At 41.8% G+C, this 22,824-nt stretch overlaps 1 protein-coding gene across 4 annotated transcripts in view; it reads left to right on the top strand.

Annotated features, from left to right (window-relative positions):
- Positions 1-2,952: 2,952 nt before the first annotated feature.
- The window catches only part of GLCCI1 (glucocorticoid induced 1), a gene marked incomplete at its 5' end in the record, with an annotated part of 55,600 nt that continues 35,728 nt past the window's right edge, over positions 2,953-22,824 (top strand). For all 4 annotated transcript variants that reach the window (XM_083825154.1, XM_083825153.1, XM_083825156.1 and 1 more), the window contains 2 exons: positions 2,953-3,412; positions 21,515-21,666. In XM_083825154.1, the coding sequence (XP_083681280.1) occupies positions 2,953-3,412; positions 21,515-21,666 (612 nt within the window). The remainder of the gene's footprint in view (positions 3,413-21,514; positions 21,667-22,824) is intronic.

Genomic DNA, 22,824 nt, shown 5'->3' with positions numbered 1-22,824 from the left:
GTGGCTTTTGAAAACTTGTCTCAAGGTATTTAAGGCAAATGTGTGTTTTTGAAAGATATGTAGACTCTGATATGAGCCTAGTTTTTACTTCATTTTCCCCATTATATCTTTCTCTGAACATTACAGAGCAATGGTATTCCCTGAGGGAAGTACTATGAAACCTAGAGCAAACACTTAATAGAAAATACCAGCAGTTGGCATATCACTTTAAAATAAGGATAACACTTTCTTCATCTTGTCCGAACTAGATGTGACATACGATTCCTGGGAGTATGGTGTGGTGGTGTTATACGATGTATGCTAACTCTAGCTGAGACAGCGACAAGGAGGGAAATAACTTTTGGGGAGCAAAGTCTACCCTGTACAGCTGTCGATGGGCTTGGCAAGTTTGACTGGAAGTGCCTCTGGTGGACCATTGCTCTGAAGGCTGTGTGTTCACTGGGCTGGGACCGTAAGGCTACAGCATCGTCCTGGGTTTGGCTGGAAAGGAAGAATTACTACTGATATTTTACACTGCTGTGCCTGATTATTGCTGGGGGGATTTGGGAGAGGGGCTATTTTAGTTTGTGTGATTTTCTTTGTCACATGTTTAGCTTCTCTTTATGCATCTGTTCTTCCTATTCAAATATCTCATTTGTTTTGATGGAGAAGAACATGATGGAATTATTTGCAGGGGTTGTAGAATAGTGCCTAAACACTATCTAAATACAGGAGTTGTGCTAGTTCATCTTTACTTTAGTCTGGTGTAACTCTGAGCGCTGGCAATAACTGCAATGTACCAGTTATTGTCCTGGTCAAACAAAGACATACTTTTTCTCAGTTGATCCTAAACAATTTTTAGTCTCTAAGACATTACTGTATCAGCACTGTTATCTGACAAAGTTACAGATATAGAAAAATGTGCTTACTGTTTAAAATACTAGTGCGCGCAGACTGCTTCTACAGGTGAATGCTTCCCAGCCATTTTGATTCCAGTGCAGTGAAGTAGAAAAAATAAACTAGATAGACTTCATAAGCTGTGATTAAGCACAGTGCAAAATCCTAGGGGAAAGAAACGTCTCCACGCTGCAGTTATACAAGCAAAGTTGTCTTGTGCTAGCAGAAGACTGGACTAATGGAAAAATATATGGTTGCTGACTTTTCTTAAAATTAATTTATACAAGTGGCTCTGTTGCCTGAGCACACGTTCATGTGGATGTGAGGTGTATTATTTCTACCCTTTCTGTAACATAACCGTGGTGACTGCATCACATGATGCTAGTGCAAACAAAGTCTCATTAGCAGCCCATGAATAGATGCATTTTCCTAGAATACAGTTTCGCATTGGGACTATCGACTGGTGCCTGGGCTACCAGAGGATAAGGATAGGTACGGACAGCTTTGGAAGTAGAGAGTAGGCGTAGTAACCTTTAGTGCAGTAAAGACAATGATGAGTGTGTATCATATAATTGAAAAGAGTACATGGGATATCATTAATTCTGTGACACTATTGCTTAATTACTGATTGACTCTAAAGCTGTATCAAATAGAGTAGAATATAACTTTTTAATCGTCACCCATTCTATTTCTACCTCTATTCTATGCCCTTTTTGTTCTCTTAAAGCCCTCATTTTAGATCTGAGAGGCCATCGCACTAGGCTGGCTTCCTCCAAGAAGCAAGATTCACTGCGTTTCCCTTCCATTAACATCCTATTCACATCAAATTCAACATAAATGCTGCTCTCTTGATGGACTCTACTCATCTTTCTGATCTTATAGCCATTTATTTTTTCCTAGCTATTAAGCTAATCATCTTAATCTTTATTTTCTTTCTGTCCCATTGTCCTGTGTTACCAATTCATCTAGTGGGGGCTCTTTCTCCTGGAACAAAAGCTCTTTCCTGAATGCTGCCGTGGAACTTATTTTCCCCTTAATTCCCTGAAAAGTGTTTTTTGGTGTATGTTAGGGGAAAAAAAAAAAAAAAAAAAAGATTTCATGTAAACATACATGGAATGAGACTACATTTAATTAGAACCTGAAGAACGTTTTCCAGCAGAAGCTGGCTGTGAGGGCTTGGCAGCCACACAGGCTCGATGTGAGCAAACTTTTTTGCAGGTAATTTAGGATTTGCTCCTGCAAGTGTGGGGAGCGGCGGAGCCCCCCGAGCCGAGGGCTGCTCAGCGGCTCGGCTCGGCTCGGTTCCGCTCTCCACAGCTCGAATCAGGCCGGCTCCCCCAGGGCCCTGCCGAGCAGCCCACCGAGTGCTTCCCTTACACGCCGCGGGGGCTGCCATCTTTGCACCCCCACGGGTACGGCGGTGAAAGCGGCCCCCTCCCCTCCAGCTCCAGCCCCCGCCCCCCCCACCGCCCACTGCCGGCCTCCCCTCAGCGCCGCCACATCCCACTTCCCGCCGACCGCCTCCCCCCCACAGGCCCCGCCCCCCACCCCGCCATTGGCTGAGAGGGAAGAGCGACGGCTCCGCCGGGCAATGGAGCCGGCGCTGTGGCGGCGGCGCCGGCCAATGGGCGCGCGAGCTGTCCGCCCCTGCCCGTGGCGGCCGTGCGGCGGGGCGGCGCGGTGCCATTGGGCGGCGGGGCGGCGCGGGGAGCGGATGGTGGTGGCTGTTGCTCCCGGGCGCCGGCGGGGGCAGGAGCTGGCCGCGGACGCGTCCCCACCCCCTCCCGCCCGGAGCCGTACGATGTGAGCGGCCGCGGGGCTCGGCAGCGCCCCCGGTGCCCACGACGCTGGGGCGGGCAGCGATGGCCGGAGCCCGGCGCGGGAGCAGCCGCCGTCGCCGATAGGAAGCGCCGGGGGCAGCCTGCGCGGAGCCTCCCTCGGGCCGCGGAGCGCTCGTCCCGTCCCGTGCAGCCCCGTCCCGTTCCCCCCCCACCCCTTCCCTCCTCCCCCACCCCGCGGCCGGTGCATGCGGGGCTCGGGGGGGCCCCCTCGGTCCCCCCCCGCCGCCGCCCCGCCATGTCCTCGTCGTCCAGCTCCTCGCAGACGCCCCCGTCCCACCACCAGCCCCCGGCGCAGAGGATGAGGCGCGGCGCCGCCGGCTCCCCCACCGCCGGCAGCGGCACGGCCGGGGGCGGCCCCGGTAACGGCGGCGGGGGGTGCGCGGCGGGGCCCGGCCGGCTGCTGCAGCCCATCCGAGCCACCGTGCCCTACCAGCTGCTGCGGGGCGGGCAGCGCAGCCCGACCCGCTCCCCCTCCGCCTCGGCGGGCAGCGGCACCGGGCCGGGGGGGCGCGGTGGAGGCGGTGGCGGCGGCAGCAGCAGCAGCAGCAGCCCCCCCCCGGCTCCCAGCGCCACGCCGCCGCTGGAGCCGGGCAGGGCGAAGGGCCGGCAGCGGCGCTCGCCCGACAGCGGCGGCAGCAGCAGCAGGAGGAGCAGCTCCCCGGAGAGGCGCAGCCCCAGCTCCCCGGTGTACCGAGGTAACGCGGGGGGGAGACAGGGAAAGAGCCTCGTCCCGCTGCCCCCCCCCCACCCCCCCTTCCCGTTGGAGGGGGGTGCGAGAGCCCAGATGTCACCCCACAACCCTAGGAGGGGGGGGGACAGCCCCTGTCCCCACTGCCCCCCCCCCCACCCAAGCGGGGCCGTGGGTGTGGGGGCACGGGCAGGCCCCAGGTGTCGCGACCAGGGGCTCAGATGGGTGCCAAAGCAAACCCCGGGCGCTCTGTGCTGCTGCGGGGTTCGCTTTCTTAAGGACTTGCTTCCTCCCCCCCCCCCCTTTTTTTAAAGTCTTAGGGTTAAAATTATGTAATGTTTTCAAACACAGCCTCCAAAACAAAAAAATCTCATCTTGAAGTGCTTAAAAGCAAATAACGCCGCCTGCCTCCGTGCGATATTTAATACCGAGCCCTTAGATGGAAAACCAAACAAACAACCCCCGTGGCCAAAAGGGGCCTACGGAGTTTAAAACATAAAATTGATCGCCGGTGGGTCTGACTTAACCTGTGTCAGGTTGTCTGCTAAATTATTGAACGTGTTGAAGTGGCAGTGGCCATCTTACCTCCCCCCTTCCCCCACCGCTTGGGCAGCTGAATGAATCGGGCTCAGTGCACTTTTTATGTTGCCCAGCTGTAGCTATCAGGTATCACGCATCAGCTCTTCCTGGGAGCGCTTTGCGTGCCCCAGGACCCCTCACTCCCTCTGTCCTCTCCCCAGGTCTGTCTCCTTCATTTCTGTGGCAGGTCGTGGTCTGTGTCCGTTGCCAGCCTGTTTGGTAGCGGTGGAATCTGTTACCTTCTCCCCAGCCCTCCCCCTTTCCAGTCTTAAACGTGTAGTAAATCCTTACACGCCGTAGTAGTTGTAACTTCAGCAAATCTGCGTAACCAGAATGGTCCTAGGACATGGGCAGCGTCTCACCAGTGAGCAAAATGTCACTGCCACCTATGCGTGGAGTTAATTTACGCTACACAGCGTAATGCAGATGACCGAATATGTTATGTTATAACCAGAACAGGGATACTTCATAACTTCTGTCTCAAAAAGATCACATGCTGAAGTTTTTGCATGCTTTAAAATGGAGCTGGTCTTCAGTGGGTTTGGTTCATTCAAGCTCTACTTAAAATTGTAAAGATATATTTCCCCCCCACTGTGTGAAATATTAGATGTAGATTTCCTTTTTTCCTCCTTCTTCAACTTTTGGAAAATGCTAATGGAAAACTAGGCAAAATGTGTGTATACGTACATATATAAAATTCAGCGCATGTGGATAGCGCTACCGCTGAAGCTGCTGATGAATACTGTAAATGATTTCGTTATGGGAACCTGGCGCAAAACATTGTAGTGATGCGGTATATGAGGGTCTACGCTTAAAGGTGTATTGAGAGGGAGGAATGTGGGCAGTTACCTGCAAGCAAGGAAAAATACTGCAAAGCTGTGAAGCGTTTCATTAGTACACGTAAATATTTTTTTTGTTGTTTGAGGGGAAACTTTAATTTTAGAAAGTGGTTTTAGTCTTCTTCATCTGTGGGCTATTTTAGCCTTAATAAATCAGACTGTAAATTAGTACTGAATGTCTTTTCCGTCATTAAACTTGTTTGAGCTTGCCTCTTGGTGAACCACGTTAGCAGCATATACAGCCTGGTTTAGTTTAATGAGTGCAACGTATAAAATCATAAATGGTCCATCAACAAACCCACCCTGTAATCTGTATGCACTGAGAGGAATTTGGTTCCCCCCCCTCCCAGGTCAAGCCAGCTGCTGCTGCAGAAGCTGACATCCTCCAGCAAATCCTGAATGAATGAATGAATGAAAACAACGTGATCGCCCTAATAATGACCACAATTGCACACATCAACAGCTTTATTTTACAGAAATACAGGCACCATTTTCTAGCAGGTTAGGGCGATAAGGTACCCTATTTCTTCAGCCTTGCAAATTAAAAAAAGGTTACAGACTCCCCCCCCTTGCCCCCCCATCTAGAGTAGTTTAACACAATTTGGAATATGGTCGCATGCCACGGGGCAGGATTTTGTCTTTGTTTCCCAGCTTGTTCCCATCATTTTAACACATGACGTGGAGGTGCTGAAAATGATGTTTGTAGCATATACGGTGGTAGTAGTATGTAGAAAACTGGTTGGGGAGCTGAAGGACTGCTGCAGTAATAATGGAGGACTTGAAAAAAAAAAAAAACTGTTTTCAAACACAGACGGTCTTGCTGCAGCTTGCTAAACAATGTGCTACTCCAGCTATTTATAGTTGTTATCAGCACGCGAGTCTTGGGGAAGCTACTTGATTAAGTTTTTTTGGTCAGTTTTTAAAAACAGTTCTCACTGCTGCAAAATGTAAGCCTATGCTCTAGGTATAATCCTGTTGTTTTTCTCACCAGTGCAAGAGATCTGTTTGTCTTTGGCTCTGCAGTCTGACTTAGATTGTTTCACGAATGTGCTTGTGCTGGAGGCTGCTTATGATTCTGATGGATAGATGTTTTTCTCGTCTCGAGACACCTGCCCCTTCCCCACCTCCTTTCAGCCTTTTCCACTGTAGATTCTTCAAATTGGATGTCCCACCAAGCTATTTTGTTGTGGATATTTTAGTGATTTGCCAGAGGTCCTTTTTCCAAATGAGATTCTGTGAAAACACTTCAGCTTTGAGCCTCTACAGGTCAGCGCAGCTACCATTGCAGACACTGACATCACTACTACATGAATGAAAGCAGCAGGCTGTTTCTTCTCCTATCAGCATCTTTTCTATTCCTACTTTCTAGGATGCTGTAGATGTTTCTGTTCTGCAGCAAAATACTGTATTTAGAACTGAAACCTGAATTTGGTAATTTCTTTAAGCAAACTTGAGGATTTGTAATTCTTAAGAAACCATTGATGCCAGTGTTTGGTTAGTACTGATACTAGATGAGAAATCATGAATTTCAAGATGCTAATTTCAGGATGCTAAAGAAGTAGGAAAAGGAGGGTGGGGGGAGCGGATGGGGGACAACTTCTGCTCCCATAGGATAAACCTGCAATGTGCGAGTCTACTACTCCTTTCTTTTTTTAAATGTGTTATTCCTTACTCATAGATATGTTTTTATAGCCTGTATTGATATTTTAGGGAGCTGGCAACTTAAAAAGTGGTTGGATGTAACAACATATGGTTTCCTTTGAAGGAATAATATATGTACCTCTGATAGCATAAATGTCATGCCAACAGCACGTGAAGCAGCATGGTTTATGACAAAGGACAATTCAATAATAACAACGCAGAAAACCTACCACTTTGAAATTGTCAAATGAAAGGTATTACTTGTAAACGCTTGTGTTTTGCAAGTTGTTTTCTTCCTTGCGTTACCTGGATAAAATCAGTAGGTTCTGTTATGTAAAGCAGCTTGTATAAATATAAGAGTGGGTTTCCTGTTTAGTTTTTGTTTCACATTGTATGTGATGTTTTGTGTACAAGGAATGTGCAAATGTCGTCTGTATGATTCATGCTCAATGTAGCTTTCATCAAATGCTTTGATTTGTTTAGTGTTAACTGTGGTGGTACTTCAGTATTATGCTTCAGTATTTTCTTCACTATTTTGCTAACTTTCAATTACATAGCTTATATAAACTCTTTTCCACAGAAGGTTTAGAATGCAAAGGTTAGTTTTAAAGATGCGAAAAATATTGTAATCAACTTGGCTGTTAAGAGTTCCCAATATCTATTACTTATCAAAATAACTCCTGAAGTGTTGCCAACGCTAGTAAAAAAGAGGAGTTAAAGAAGATGCAAAACAACTGCATAACCCAGGTCTGAGTAATAAGTATGTATATCTGTTGTTATGCTAGTAGATTAAAGCCTGGTGGAGTGAGGAATAGGGGAGTACAAACAGTATTGCTTATCTGTAGACTTGTAAGGGATATCGGTATTTAAAAAATAAAAAAAACAGACTTCAAAAGGCAGAACTATTTTAACATCCTGGATTAAAGCCATCTAATATTTTGGCATTATAAGCATTTATACCAGAGATCAAGAAGATCTTTCCTTTATTTCTAACAAATGTAGGTAAGGAAGTAATTTTTGTGACGCTTCCTATTTCCTGATGCCTGAATAATAACAGTATTCCCATAATTGTATGGCCAAAACAGTTTTGCTCCAGCTTTGTCCCTCTCTCTTCCCAAAATAGCTTTAGCTGGAGTATAATATGGTGATATAAAAGACACTGGCTAAATTTGAACCAGTTGTTTTAAAGTCAGAGGCCTTTTAGTTAGATTTCTAACATCATCGCTTCAGATAAGAAGTTTATTAGATGTCCTTAAAAGTGCTTTACGAGACAAACGAACTATGCTCCTTTCAGGTGTTAACACAACTGTGGGAAAGAAAAATGGAAAGCACTGAACTTGCATGATACTGTAGCAAGGCATTAGTCATTAAGAAAGTAGTCCCTCTCCTTGCTGTATGCAAAAATGAACTTACAAAGTATATGTATATATCTATTTTAAATCACTACAAGACCTTCAATTCTTATTCTTTGGGAGTATGTGAATACCACTATGCTACATAGGGTGAAACTGAAGATACTTGCCAACATCCTTGCATAGTAAAAGAGTACCTAATAATGACATCTGGTTTCTGCAATTCACGATTCCCATTTTTTGCCCTGTTCTCAGAGTAGCGGTGGGGTGAATGGAGGCCATGTCTTTAAATTCAGGTAGTGTAGATCAAGAGAATTCGTGGTAGAATCTTACGAAAAGTCAGTGTTTGCCAAATACAGGTTGACACATCATGAGTCGTTGAGCTTTGCTATATTGCTAAAATTGACAGTGGAAAGCTAGTTATTTTTAAAATGGGGCTTATGCTCCTACTCTAGATATGATCATGGAAAAAAAAAGATACAACTGATGCAGTAATTCTGAAATTTTGGTTCAAAGAAATAGCTGTGATGATGTGAGACCTATTGGAAATATATGCCCCTTAATATTTCAGGCTCTGAATATTTGAAAACCTTTTTTTATGGTTCTTCCTCTAATGAAGGTAATGGCTTTTCTTCACGGTGGAAAATGAAAGTTCCTGTTTAAACCAGTTGGCACTGTCTTCTGTAGAGAAAAGTGTTGCCAACACTTGACACAATAGTAAGTGCTCCGTGGATTTAGCATATGTTCAACAAAAGTTGTTAATATAGTAGGGTTTAACACACTGAGTAGTACTTTTTTTAAAATTTTTTATTGATTGAAAAAAGCTTGTAGTAAAGATATGTAATGGAAAAATTTTCCTCTGGACTTAAGATGGTTAACTGTGTTAATGATGATTGTCTTGCTTTAATGTTAATATTTAAATACGTTGAGTTCTTTTGCTTTCAGCTCTGTCTCCTGTGTAAACCTGTAGTGCCTAAACAACGGCCTAAGGCATTTTTAGGCAAGTAAACTAATATTTGTATCTCATCATTAGAAGGGATATATCCCCAGCAACTTGTCAGCCGAAGATTATCCCCTTTTCCTTTGTGTCACCATTGTCAAGGTGTGGACGATTGCAAAACGAAGAGAATGAGACTGCAGTGGAGGAACATGAGTGTTTTTACTTAACAATCCCTTATACGTTTCAAGATCCATTCTTCCAAAAAATTATTCCTTAGCTGTGCTTTATTTTTTTCCTTCCTGATTTAACTCTGAAGCTCACAACCAATGATTTGTGTTATGACTATTTTTGAATCAGAAATTAAATCCCGAAGCTTGAAAATGACTGACAGATACTGAAAGGGATCACAGTGTGAGACTTCTGCAGTACAGGCATCACATGAAGTGTCATGATAGTGTGTAATATTAATCCTTTTGAGTAGCGAGTTAGTTTCTCCAGCTCTGTAGGTGGGATGCCATCCATGGAAGTACTCTCACCCATGGTCGAAATGGAAATACGTGTTCTCTTGGGAACTCTTTCCATCTCTCCCAGCTGTGTGAATACGGCCTTGGAACCAGGGCTGTTCCTTTCTGTGTTCCCAGTGACAAGTGGTGACTCTGCTCAGACTGCTGCCCTGGGTAAGACAGAAGAGGGCATCTGGCTACTGGAAGCCTGTCTCAGGGAAGGAAACCCTGCGGGGCCGTGCTGGGCAGTGCCCTCGGCACAGTCTCTGGCCTTGCAGTACAGCCTTGGTCCAGTTCTGTGCATTTCTCTCCTTCACCTTCACGTCTGCTTTGGTATCAGCACTGCTTCTTATTAGCCATTAGTCCTACCAAAATACTAACTATCATGTCACTAAAACCAGATTAGCTTTCTCTGGTCGGAAAAAAAGTAGGTGTGGGTGTCTTGTCTCAAGCAATAGCTGTTTTCTGCGCAGATGATTTGTAAATAGGGATTAACTGAACCTGCTTGTCTTGGGTCAATGTAGGACAGTTGTGATGGAAAGTTTTCATTTTTTGTGGTAGTAGATCTCTTAAGTAGCTTTCTGTATGAGATATTGCTACTTTGGAGACAATAGACGCTTCCCAGTAGGTCATAAAATGTTACGACTTTGAGTTTTGAAACTTTAATGCCAGATTTTTATCTAAATGCTGTATTGGTTAGATCTTATTTAGTGTTGCATATGCCCTAACAATAAACGATGACACAGTTGTTTATAAGGGTTTAACTGTCACTGCTATTATTGTTAAATTGAGGAGTTGCTATTTAAAATGGATTTTATTCTCTGAATCAAGCACAAATGAGTGATTAACAGCACAGGTTTTTATGTGCAATTTGTTTTGCACAACCTGAAACTAGTTTTACCCAAACTACACGCTTTATTTCCCCTCTAGGAAGAACGTCTTGTATTTTGCTCAGAAAAGTGGTAACTAAGAACGGTATGATAGCAATTGTCGCAGCTTTCTAATTATCTAAAACCTACTGTAAACTATCCTCTTCTCACTCTGTCTTGCATCATGATTTCACTTTAGACTGTACTTCAGCTGTTCTGTTCCTTGAACTGTGTAAGTAATGTGTCTGAACAATGTTAGCTTCATCTTCTTTCCACATTCTCACACCAGGCATTGAGCAAGGAGATTATAATCGTAGACACATTTCTGAAATTTAAGAATTAATACTCAAGTCTGACTGGCTTGACTGATCATTGCAAGTTCATTGGTGTTCACACTATGAACTTGAAACTCATTTCTCCAACTATAGAAACTTACAAATTTCTCTTTTTTGTAAGTATAAATCTGTCTTCTGGATATGTTTTCAGTCATAGTAACCACTTGGTTCTGAAATAATTATTTCTGCCTTAGCATGTGAACAATGTACCAAGGTGTTTTCAGGGTAATAACGACCAGGATGGTTTGACTCTACCAAGCTGTGTGCAGCCGCACAGTTCTTCTGCAGGTGAACACAAAGCCTTCCTGATAACGTGGTTATAGCACTTGGTGGTATTCCAAGTGGTAAGAAAGTCCAGTGTGGGCTTTATTTGTCATGTGATGTTTGGGATGCCTGGAGTACACCATGCTCCTGCTGAGGACAGATAGCTCACGTGCAGTTGCATAGAACAAGTGGAGTGCTTGTATGACAAAATGGGTATCATTATATCATGTGCTTTTTAATCTCTGGTGTTTTGGTGTATAGCGCCTGTTCTGGTATAAATACCTTGTGAAGTTTGGCTAGCTGCATACACAAGTTTTTTTAAAGGCTTTTTGATTAGACAAGCCTAAACATTTTAATGTAGGTGTTTAGGCTGCGGTACCAAAAATTCAAAACTCTGATTTCTGTTAACCTCTGTCAGCATTCGGAAGCCAAACTGATTTGGAAATAACGTGTTCTTACTAGAAAACAAATTCTGGTTGTTAAATACTTGGCTACTAGCTGTTAACGCTAGTCTGCAGAAATCCACCCGTAAATCCAAACCCCCGTTTTCTCCAAGCGTGACATGTAGTCAGACGTCGTATGTTTGGGAGTAGCTTGTGTCAATGTAGATATAAATGTCCAAGTCTGTGAACGCACAGCTTCCAGGGATAGTGGTACAGTTGCTTTCATTAGATGAAATGCTGTACTTCATAACCCATGCCAGATCAGAAATGTGGCTGGATAAACCTTTAAAATTTTGCTGTATTGCCAGAACTCAGGCCACTGAGATGTACAGCGTAGAGGAGCCCGTGAGGAGCTCTGCAAGATCTGTAGGTATTTAACGTAGCGTCACGCCTTCCACGCGTGGTGGCAGAGCTCATTAGGCCGGTAGGACTGGAAGGCACTAATGAGCATAGCAGGTACCTGTGCGGTCTGTGCTCTGAAAGAGTTTGGTGTTCTCACACAGAGTCAGCTGAAGCTGAGTGCTGCCGATCAGTCTTGCTGGAGGGCCCAAGTGGCTGTGCAGCGTTGGCTCGATGCAGTTACGTGTATACCTCCATATCCAGCATGTCATATGTTATTCAAAGTCTGTTTGTTATGTAGGATATCTTAACTTTCTGTTTTTCAAAGTGATGGAGAGTTTGACTTGTTCACTAAAAATTAAACCCATATTTATGCCGAGTGTCCCGGAACAGACTTTGAACAGTGTGACTAAAAATATCAACTAACTGCTGAAGAATGCAGAAAAAAAGTTAGGTTTACACAGAAGTTGGGCAGCTGCCAGGTGAAGGGAGAAGTTGTTTTCACTGAAGTAAATTTCAGTTCAAGGACTTAAAATTTTTATTCTTAACTGATAGCGCTCCTTGCTTAATTGTGGTAGTTGGTAGTAAAATAGTCTTACACATTCTTTCTCTAACACTCTGATTCCTCTAGTATTTCACCCTCAGTGGCTCTTTAAAAAAAAAAAAAGTCAACGTGCATGTTTGAAAGTACGTGTATTTGAGAAATATCAGTACAAAGAAGCTTCAGTAATCTTCATAGGTGAAGTGACAGGAGATAAATACCCATCTTAGGAGCTTGTCCACCCAGAAGATCCAGGTAATTTTGGGGCATTACTGTAGAAACAGAACAACTCATACTTTCAAACCAAGTAGTGTATTCAAGTATGCAGTCCACGTGGTGTTTAAAATAACTCATTGTAAAATTGTTTTATACATCAGGCTAATTCCTTCTTTAGAAGTAATTATGGTAATTACGGTTGTTTTATGGAATCTCATGATTTTATTTAGTTGTATGTTACCTTTAATATCGAGTTGGAGGATGTGGAACGATCTTCTGATCACAAGAATTAAAGCGGAAACCTAGTTTGACCAAATGGAAGGTAGAAATTACGGAGTCTGACAACTCAAAATGTGGGTGAACAGAAGAAATGAATGTACTGACACTGCGTGTATAGTAGATGGCTTGAGATGTTAGTTTTCTACAGCTAGGCCTGCTTAAGTTGTCCAAATTTATATGCATGTCCAGCAAAATAAAAAATCCTACAAAGAGGTAAATGACACATAAGGCTAGAGTAAAGTTTCAGATTTCAGAAGAAAATAGTATGATAAATTTGGTTAAACAAGATTGCTCTGACGAATGTGGAAAGAATCTGATTTAATGAAAAATAGACTATCGGAATCTTTCAAACATCAGTGAAACCTGATGATCTGATTACATGCACATTTATCTCAAAAAGGCTGCTAGGAATTAGAGGAGAGTCTGACGGAAACAGCATGAACTAAAAAGAGCAAGTCACATTATCAATCGAAAAAGTCTTAGCTGAGAATTGTTAAATCCCAAGCAGACTTTTGTCTTTGCATATTTCTGGTTTTGGTCTTAAAGTGTGCAAATAAAAGCATGGGGAAAAAGTAGTTGGGGCCATTCTGTAGCAAGAAAAAGAAAAATGTTAAGGATGATCCAGGGCTGACTTATTGGAACTTACTGTTTCAAAATTGACTCCAAAGAATAGTAGCAACAATCTCAGAGGAAATACCATGGATATTTATTCACTGCTTTGTCCTCACCAACGTGGAGTATAGGCAGTCAGTTTTAACTGACGGCGGTGACTTTTAATCCAAGAAGACACAAGGTGGAAGCCTGAGGGAGAGGATTGTCTGGACTTAGAAATTACCACAGCTGGGATAGATGCAGATTACAGATTTTAATCAAGTCAATTAAGTGCTTTCTTTTACAGGATTCCAGAAAAGCCTACTCAGAAATTCACTTGCTCTCAATTTTCTAAAGCAGTCTTCTGGATCGGAGGTGTTACTGTTTGAGTATAGATTGGAGAAGAGCAGTTATGGTCGTATTCTTAAAATTTGGAAATAGCTAAGACCAGTTCTGAAATGTAGAGATCTATCGGTCTAACTTCTGCTTTATGTAAAAGCTCGGAGCAAATTCTAAGGGACAGTGGAAAGTGGTGAGTGAGAAACATTGAATGCAGGATGAGAATTCCAAATTGTGTCATGCTAACCTGGTAGTTTTTGTAGGAGAAATAATTTCCTGTGCAGGAAGTAGATCTTATCTGCGTAGGCAAATTTCAAAATTAAGGTGATGAAACTTGATGAATTTCGGGAGGTTTAATTAGTATGCAGGAAGATTATGCAGCAAGAGTTGAAGGAACTTGGGAATTTGAAATAACAGAAAATGTGAGATTTGAAAGTATAAAATGGATGCTCATGGATGTGAGGTTGCACTTGAGCAGAGTATCTTTTCCTCTAAGTGGGAGCTTGTCATTTGGAAATATTGAAGGGTGGACTTGAGTGATGTTGGGACTCCTGACTGTCAGCATGAAATGACTGCAAAAAACGCTGGGTGCAGGTCAGGTCTTGTGCGAATGGGCAACCTGCTGTGTGGGGACCTGCTGAGACATTGTCTGAGGTACTGTAGAGTTTTGGTCCTCCGTGTTCTAAGTAAGCAATTCTAATCTAGTTTAACATTTCTATTTTTCAGTATTTTCAGAAGAAAATACTATTTTTGTTTAGTATAATTAGTTCTAGCTAGGGGGATGCTTTTTATCCTTGCTCGCCCATGATCAGAATGGTGGCATCGTGTATATGGCCTGCCATGCGCTGATTGCAGTTTTTTCTGAATTTTGACTGTGAAAATGGTGAATTGTGCCTTCTAACTTTTTGAAGTCTTTTTTGTTAATTCAGGATTGTCTGGCTCCATTTTGAAGGAAAGTGGAATTAAATTAAAGGTGTGCGAAAGCCTCGCTTTTCTAAAACATTTTATGAAATTATTATCATTAGAACAACAAAAAAATCCCTTCAGTCACCCAGTTTATTTGACAAAGGTAATATCTTTAGTAACTGAATTAATTGCATATGTTTACAATTTTGTTGAAGGTTTTAATTTGTAGTATGCTGGAAGTAGAAAAAACAGCTTTAGTGCACTTCTTGGTTTCTAGTTTATTTCTCAAGATCAGATGAATTTATCATTTGACTGATCTAAATTAACGAACTAAAATGAAGAAAATCTTCTCTTTACTTGCAGAAGTGTACAGCAGTTAATGGGTTGGTTTTATGTTTCCCAAGTGCTTAGCTACAGAGCTCCAGTCAGTTTTTTTAAAAGTAGGAATATATTTGAAATAGCATAATTTAATAAAATCATGTAAGTTTAGGTCTTTGCGTAGTGTTTACGTTTGAAGTGATAACCTGACAAAGAAAGATATGTTCTGAAAATCTGAAATACATAAAAATCTGAAAGGTTTTAAATTAGCGTTTTATCTACCTTCTAGCGTCCTGTTGAATTGTGAACACGTAGGTTACATCTGTTGAACAAAGCAGGCTTTTGTGATCTTAAATGCTTAGTCATTTTATACAGGTCCTATATGTGCCAGCTGTAATCTTTGTTAGAAGAATAACTTAGCTTTAGAGGGCAGAAACTTTCTTCCTTATAGTTTGTTTGCTTTTCTTACTCAGATTAGAGCTTTCTTTCTATGCTTGATCTCTAAAGATAATGTTGATTTTAAACGGGAGTTTTGCTTTGAACAAAATCTGACTTCTAAAAGGTGCAAGTAAGCCATGTTTCACTTGACCTGTCGCTAGGTAGAATGGGAACATGAGGCAGAGACCATGTTTCAACACGTGTAGACAACCAAGTTTTTAAGTCAACTGTAGGTCCGAAGAAATTCATGTGCCTGCAGGTTCATTCATATGTGCCTCTTCCTCTAGTCTCTGAGCATGGTGCCTTGCTGTGCAGGTGTATGGAAGGACTTGTGCGTCCTTGCAGAGTCATGCATAAAGCCTCGGTGAAAGGAAATGCCTCGATCTGCCTGTTGGATTCAGTGACTGGTCAGAATCTATGTGGCTATAAAAGATAACTCAGTATAGTTGATTCTGAAGATCCTTACAGTGGGTGTCTACTGTTTTTTGTGTGCAGCCTCCTTTATCACCTGGGCACTCTAGCTTGTAGATTGTCTTGGATGACAAGTGTGGGGTTGGAGACCTCTGGACCACTTTATGGTTGTCCAATTTGGTTGTTGGAGCCTTGGTTCGATCACGATGCTGTTCTATGCCTGCTTTTTTTGGTCAATTCAATGTGAATTGTATCAGTCTATTTTGAGCAGTTACTTCAGACCGTCATCCCCCTTCATTTTTAGTCATCTTCTGTGTCAGTTTCTGAAAATAGAAACTTCAGAATAGTTTCCGAAGTTGATAAAACTGAATCAAAAAACAATGTGCACATAATACAGAGAGACATTTTACGGAGCTGCAATTGCAGTATTTTTACTGATGCATCAGAAAGTAACTTGAAATGACTGCCTCTTACATCCTCATAGAAGCAAAATGCTAGTGTATTTTCAATGTTTGAACATACTGTTTTGCTTTGTTTTAAGCTATTGATGAGATTAAGCTGTTCTATTACAGGAGGAAGACTGCAGTAGCTTAAAATTCATATTTTTACACATTTAGGGTGTTTTTTTGAGTTGCTGTTTGAAATCCTATTTTTGGTTATTTTTTACCAACAGCACGTGGCAAACAGTATGCCCATTGTTCTGGACTGTTAATACGGTAGTTCAGCAAGTTTGCAGGTTGGGTCAGAAACCAGTCTGTCAGTCAGTGGCAACTGGGAAATGTCTTTTGAGTTAATAGGTCTGTCCTGTGGAGTAAAACTTCTAGGGACCCCAAATCTCTCACTAATCATCTCCTTGAGAGATTTTTAGCTCTAGTTACAGGAGAAAAGCCTTCTTGAGAATGAAGATTAATTTTTTTTTCTGAGTAGCCTCTAAATCCTCATTATTCAGTCTTTTCTTTCACAGCGTCTTAGAGACAAGTTCTGAAAATAAACGTGTGTTGGTTTCTCCTCCTACCTACATAATCAGAGTGGGAAAAACCCATCAAATATAAATTCAGGAATCAGTATAGTATCAATATATGCTTAAAAAAAAAACCAACCTTGAACAGATTCTTGCAAGACTGTTCCTCCTCTTCTATCTGAAAGTCTGTTAGTAGTACTCAAGGAATTGTGGTCTGAAATAAGTAAGAGCAGATGTATCCCTTTTCATGCTTCTAGAAGGTGTAACAGAAGAGGGGAATTTTGTCTAAAAATTTTTTAGGTAGTCATGAACAGCTGCTGCTGTGGTAACTGGGCCCCAGGCATTGGGCCATCATTCTCAGTGGTTGCTGTGGGTCACCATTCCTTAATATTCAGCTTTCTATCTTTACATTACAGCTTCTGTTCCTGTGCTGTGTTCCCCCATGCTTCGTTATCCAAAAAGGATTTGCACGGGCACTTCTGAATCATTGGTATTTCAGATTGCTGTAAATTTATTGCAGTCTCTAGTAGAAATGTCCCAGACATACCTGATTCTTCTTTGTACTTATTTCTAGTCCTCTGCATCTCCTAGCCAGACTAATTGATCTATGCCTTTGGGACCTTTGAGAGGAGTCTTAAGCAGATGGATGTCCGTCAAGTCACACCAGGCGAGTCCTGTCAAGAGTCTTGCAGGCCTCATGTTTTGAGTATTTTTGGACAAAATTCTTCAGAAGTGTTGACTTCCTAGGTAAAATCTGAAATTCTTGCCAATGGGACACAAGCTTGGGTCTCAGTTCAGTAGTAGCTCTGAAGGTGAACCAGAAGGTTCTGCAGAGTACCAAGTAATTGAACCGAAGAGAAGCAACACCTCATGAAACTGTCTCACCTGTATTGTGGAAATCTGTACCGATATTTCATAGTGTCGTGACTTGGCTGTCTTAAGTAAAGTCATCTGTTACAGATGAGCTTTCAAGAAGAGATTGAGATATTAGTGTGAGAGTGTTACCTAGCCTTTGGGTAGAAGAGCGTTGCAGTTAGCTGATGTTGGTAAAGAGATGGCGATATTAATACTGCTAGGTTCAGGGAAGAATGAGCTTTATTTTTTATTTCATGTTTTTGCTCTCAACTTGAGAGGAATCTGTCATCTGAGAAGTTCTTAGGATAATTTTAGTCTTTTGGAGCTGGATATATCTATGCAAAGATGTGAGTGGAAGAGCCTTGGCCAAATTTGAGCTGCGTCTGCTAGCTGTTGAAGGAGATGAGGGAAGAAAAGATGCTGATAAATGATCTCTGGTGGATTTAGCTGAAGCAGTTTTTTATCCTGGTACCGATGCTAGCTGTCAGTCTTGCTCCTCTTCTGCAGGTAACTTGCCTCATTGCGTGCATGGCAGAACACATTATTTAAGCTAAAATGGACTGTGATCATGGCTGTGAGATTAGGTGCAGGTTAGCTGCCTCTCTGCTGGGTGGGGAGGCAATCTCTTCGTTTCAGAGCTGTAGCAGATGGCTTTATTTGAGCCCTATGTCCTTTTCAAAAGAACTGTCATGTGCTAGTCGTACTGAATTACATTTTGCTGGCAGAGAAATGGAAACCTTTTTTTTCAGTCAGTCTAGGTGGTATAGCTAGAATTCTTTTGGCTGTCGATGCAGCATGCAGAACCATGATTTCATGCGGTTTATTTTAGCTGATTCCTGCTGGGAGGTAGGATCACTCTGAATTTTACCAGCTGTGGTATTCAGGTGGACCCTTGTGTCATTTTCTGTAAAAACATAACTAGAAAGGTCTAGCAATAGTCCTTATATACATACCATTAAAACTTGTGGTGTATTTTAAATAATGCGTGAAGTATTTTGTTTTCCTATGAGCATGTGTCTTGCTTCTGTAACTTACAGCTAACTTTTCCAAGTAACGTTATGCTTCTTAAGTACTGTGTTCCCAAGGTTACTTGTTCTGGAGGTAGAGCTGAGCTCCTTGTGAGATGGAGCATCTCATCACTGAAAAAGAAAAGAGTTGTTCTGACTTCTTACCGCTGCAGTAGAATCCATTCATGTTCTTTGAGTGTTGTCAGATGTGGTACAGTCCAAAACTTGAGTAATTTAAGAAACTTTTTTATATTGCTCGTGCTTTTCTCAGTGCTAAGGCCTGCTGGCTAACTTCAGGAATTGTTGAAGTGCTTCAGATTTTGGAAGGTACTTGCTGCACTTCTTTTTTTCCTGTGCAGGAGAACCAGAGCATGAGGTTTCCATCAGGAGAAAGTGGTTGGGACTGGAGAAAAATATTGGTGATAGTAGCATTAAAATCCAGTTGGTAATGAAAGCTTGGGAAAAGTGAAAGTTCTGTAGTAGCTCCAGAGTAGCAAGAACTCAGACTTAAAATGAACCTGTAGTTGCTTGTGGCTCCACAACAGTTCAAAGCTGATCTGAACCAGCAGTGTTGTGGTCCAGTTCAAGCCTGCTCTCCACTACATCCAGTTACCTTTAAATTATTCCTGTACAAGACAGTTTGTTAAATACTAATTTGTAGAAGTTCCTTCAAACTTCATACTTGCAGATCCCTTGTCCTTTATTTTTTATGGTCTAAGGATGTATATAAATCATAAAAGGGTAAGGGATGAAGCATTTATTGACTAGAACACAACGCTGCTGCAGTCCTGGCTCTCCTGTGGTTGTTTCTGCACCATATGTGCTGCCAACTCTGCATCTAATGGTGAAAACTGCATATTTATGGCTTTTTTTGGCGTAGATTTTAGTTTTCTTTATATCTAACTCAGTGCATCACTGCACTCTGAGTTCACACTTCTGCTCATGCTGTCTCAAGGTAGATGGAAGGAACAGACAGCATTAACATTGGCATTACATTAGCGGTCGCTTTGATTTATTGGTTTATGCAGTTGAGAAATTGTCCTCGGTTTATTTTGTGTGATTCAAAGAAATACTGAAGAGTAATGGGGACTTACAAGACTGCGACTTGAACTCTCCTTCTAGCTTTAGGGTTTGATAATGTCCTGCAGTTCACATCCAAGATTACTATATTTATATTTTTCCATAGTAGTTTTTGGTGGTGGTGGTTTCTGTCCCCCTTGCAGTGGAATTCTGTGAGTTATTAATGTTGGGACTGCTGTTGCCTTTCTTCTGGCTGTAGAACAAGACACGGACCTTAGTTCACTCTAGTTGCATGTGTTTTGTTCATGTGTTTTGGGCTTGCTTTCTTGTGGTCTTTTTTCATAATATTTTTAAAAGTGTAGCTTGCAAACGTAGACTTGGGTTATTTCTTATTTCACCATTATCAGACTTTATCCTGACAGTTTCTCTTTGCATGGTCTCTAACTTGCTTTGGAATTACTGTTTATTTTTAAGAACATACCTCACTGCTTACGTACTTAGCAACTTCCTTATAGTTTTGTGCTGTGTAATATATTGCTAGTGAACAGGATATTCAGAGGAATTTTCTATACTCAGACTATCTGGAGTAGCTTAGTGCCATAGTTTAACAGTGAAGGTTGGAAGAACGCTTTATAGGTATGCACCCTTGAGGTACTTTTGTGTTTCAGCACAAAGGTAAATGCTGGCTTCATGTTTAAAATGTCACCTTTATTTTGGATTTCAGCCTCCTTCACTTGTAGTAGTTCAAAAGTTTTTTTCTTAAAATGCAAAATTTTCAAGATTGGAATCCTATGAGGGTAGATCTGTTTGAAACTGTAGGGATTTGATTTGTAAGTAACAAAGCAATCAAAAAAAATTACATTACACAAAGGCAAAATATATATGTACACACCACTGCACTTCAATTCATGGCATTATTTAAAGTTTATCACCTAGAATGAGTTGTTAATAAGGTGTTTCAGCAGTGTAAGTTCATATATCATACTCCAAGCATGCTGTATTAGTGCAGGCTGTACCCTGATCATCATGTTAATGCTACGTAAAGCTTTGGTGGTGTCCGCCTTTTGAGATTCAGAAGTTCTATAAGATATACCAAGAGAAGATGCATTTGGAGGCACCGGCCATGTTTGGCTGCAAAAGCATGCTAGTAGGTCAGTTCTCAAGTTCTGAGCAGTGAACAGGATTTTGGTGGGTTAGGTCAGGGCATAGCATGTGACTGTTTTGAAAGTAATTTCACTTGCAAAATTTCACTTGCAAACTTACTTTAGTGGGGGTGAGCAAGATAGACAGTAGCTATAATATAGGGCTTAGACTGGCTTATGTAAAGCCTAGAAAATGAATATATGAAGTAATTTTGCCTAAAGGACAAAGCTAGACGATCCAGAGAGCATGCCATAAACTCTGATGTGGGAAAGAACGATCTCATGAATCACCCGCCTTTCTGCTTTCCAAATGCATGTAGAAGTGTTCCATGATCTAGGTGTATGGGGAGAGAAACGCAGGGAGGAGTCAAAGATTGCAGGTACTGTGATGAGCGAAGGCAAACACAGCAGCTGCCTTGACCTGAGCTGTGTCAGGGAGACGTACACAGTCACACACTTCAGCTTGCTGAGGCCTGTATTGGGATACTGTAAACAACATGGAATGAGATACATGAGAGCAAGAAATTTGATGCGTGTTCTCTTAAGAATCATTTTTGCCAGGATTTGTTTTAGTATTTGTAAAGCTGAGCAAGCTGACTTCAAATATATAAATAAAACTAAATTGATACAGTGTTATGCTTTCTTATTCTAAATATCTGGCTTTCCTGAGTAGCTTCATCAACATGTTTAAATTTGCTTTATGTTCTCTGTTGATGAAAATGTATCACATAAGTAGCCTTGTTCCTTGCAGATATGGACACATGGAGTATTGTTGGATTTTGTAGCTAAGTTTTAGCTTTTCTATTTTTTTCTGTTGTCTGATGTTATCTGCTTTGATGTAATGACATTCTTTTCAGCTTAGTATTTAGACAAAGATTTCTGATATGTTCTAGCCATTGTCTGTCATAGCTAGCTTTTAACATTTCACGTCAAATGTAGCCTGACTCTTTTTTTTGTTGATTTTGCTCTGGTTTTCCACAGTGGACAGGCCAAAATCCCAGCAAATCAGAACTTCTGGTACCATAAGGCGAACTTCTTCTTTGGACACAATTACAGGACCTTACCTCACAGGACAGTGGCCACGTGATCCCCACGTACACTACCCTTCATGTATGAAAGATAAATCTACTCAGGTAAAAGTCATAAGACGACAACAGATGTTTCATATAATTGATGTCTTTCTGGTAATACTTTTATCACCTGATCTGGAATCTTAGCTCCACTCAATTCCAAAGAAATGTGGTTTCACTTTATTATAAATATGAAGCCCTAAAAATAGGGTACAGTAGTCTTTTCTTAATCAGTTAGCGTCAGTTCAGGAACGTTATGCAACTGATAGTTAATATTTTTAAGCTTTTATAAAGCGTTTGTTAAAAACATTCTCTGTGGGCTGGTCTGTTGAGGCTAAATAAACAGGTTTAAATCTCAGACTTGTATCTGGTCATTTTGAAGCTGCTATATGCAAAATTGTGCTGACTGTTATTTAAATACAGCATAGTAGTGGCTGACAAACTAAAGATTTTATTAAATTGTAATAAATTCATGGGTCTTAAAAAGTTGGGGGGGAGGGGTGGGGAGTGAGGTTACTGTTGAGAAGAATTGATGAGCTTGTCACTAGATGGAACTGAAGAAGAGACTGCATACAGTGCAGTTTTGATGTTCCTTCTGCTGCTTAGTAGCAAGAAGGGTGAATAAAAATGCTCTGTGGAAGATTTGCTTCTTGAAGCCAGTCATCAGAATGAGAGCCTTACACCAGCTACAAAGGGAAGGCTGCTGAGATTGTCCCAGTACTCCTGGATCCTCCTGAGGGCTCTGTCCTTAGTAGGATCCTCTGGCAGGTAGGCTGCTGTGGCATTCCTATTGCTCTAGCACTCTTTGACTGGGAAAGTGAATGCTGTTGCTTGCCCAAGTCCTCCTTACATTGGGCTATTTGCCCACAGAGATGATCGTCATCAGACAGGTTAAAAAAAAAAAGCCCATAAAACAAAGCACGTAATTCTGAAAAACCTCATTCCTAGCAAATAAGTCACGCTCTTGGTTTTCCAGTAATGTTGTTAGGGTATATGAAGTAAGTCATCTTAGTCTCAGTATTCTAAACTACAGTAGAAAAATAGAAGGAACAATGTCATTGGTTGTATTTTTAGTCTAGAGGCCCTGTAGCGCTGATTACGTCAGTTGTCTAGTCCTTGTGCTGTGATTCTGGTCCTTTGTTACCATGGGTGTCCTGCAAAGGAAAAACGATAGATACTTCTGCCACCCTGACTTTTGCTTGTAACTCTGTTGTGCCATGA

This window comes from Anser anser (genome assembly GCF_964211835.1).
Source record: "Anser anser genome assembly, chromosome: 2".
Classification (NCBI taxonomy): domain Eukaryota; kingdom Metazoa; phylum Chordata; class Aves; order Anseriformes; family Anatidae; genus Anser; species Anser anser.
The sequence above is the reverse complement of the archived record's forward strand: the minus strand, read 5'-3'. Positions and strand labels throughout refer to the sequence as shown.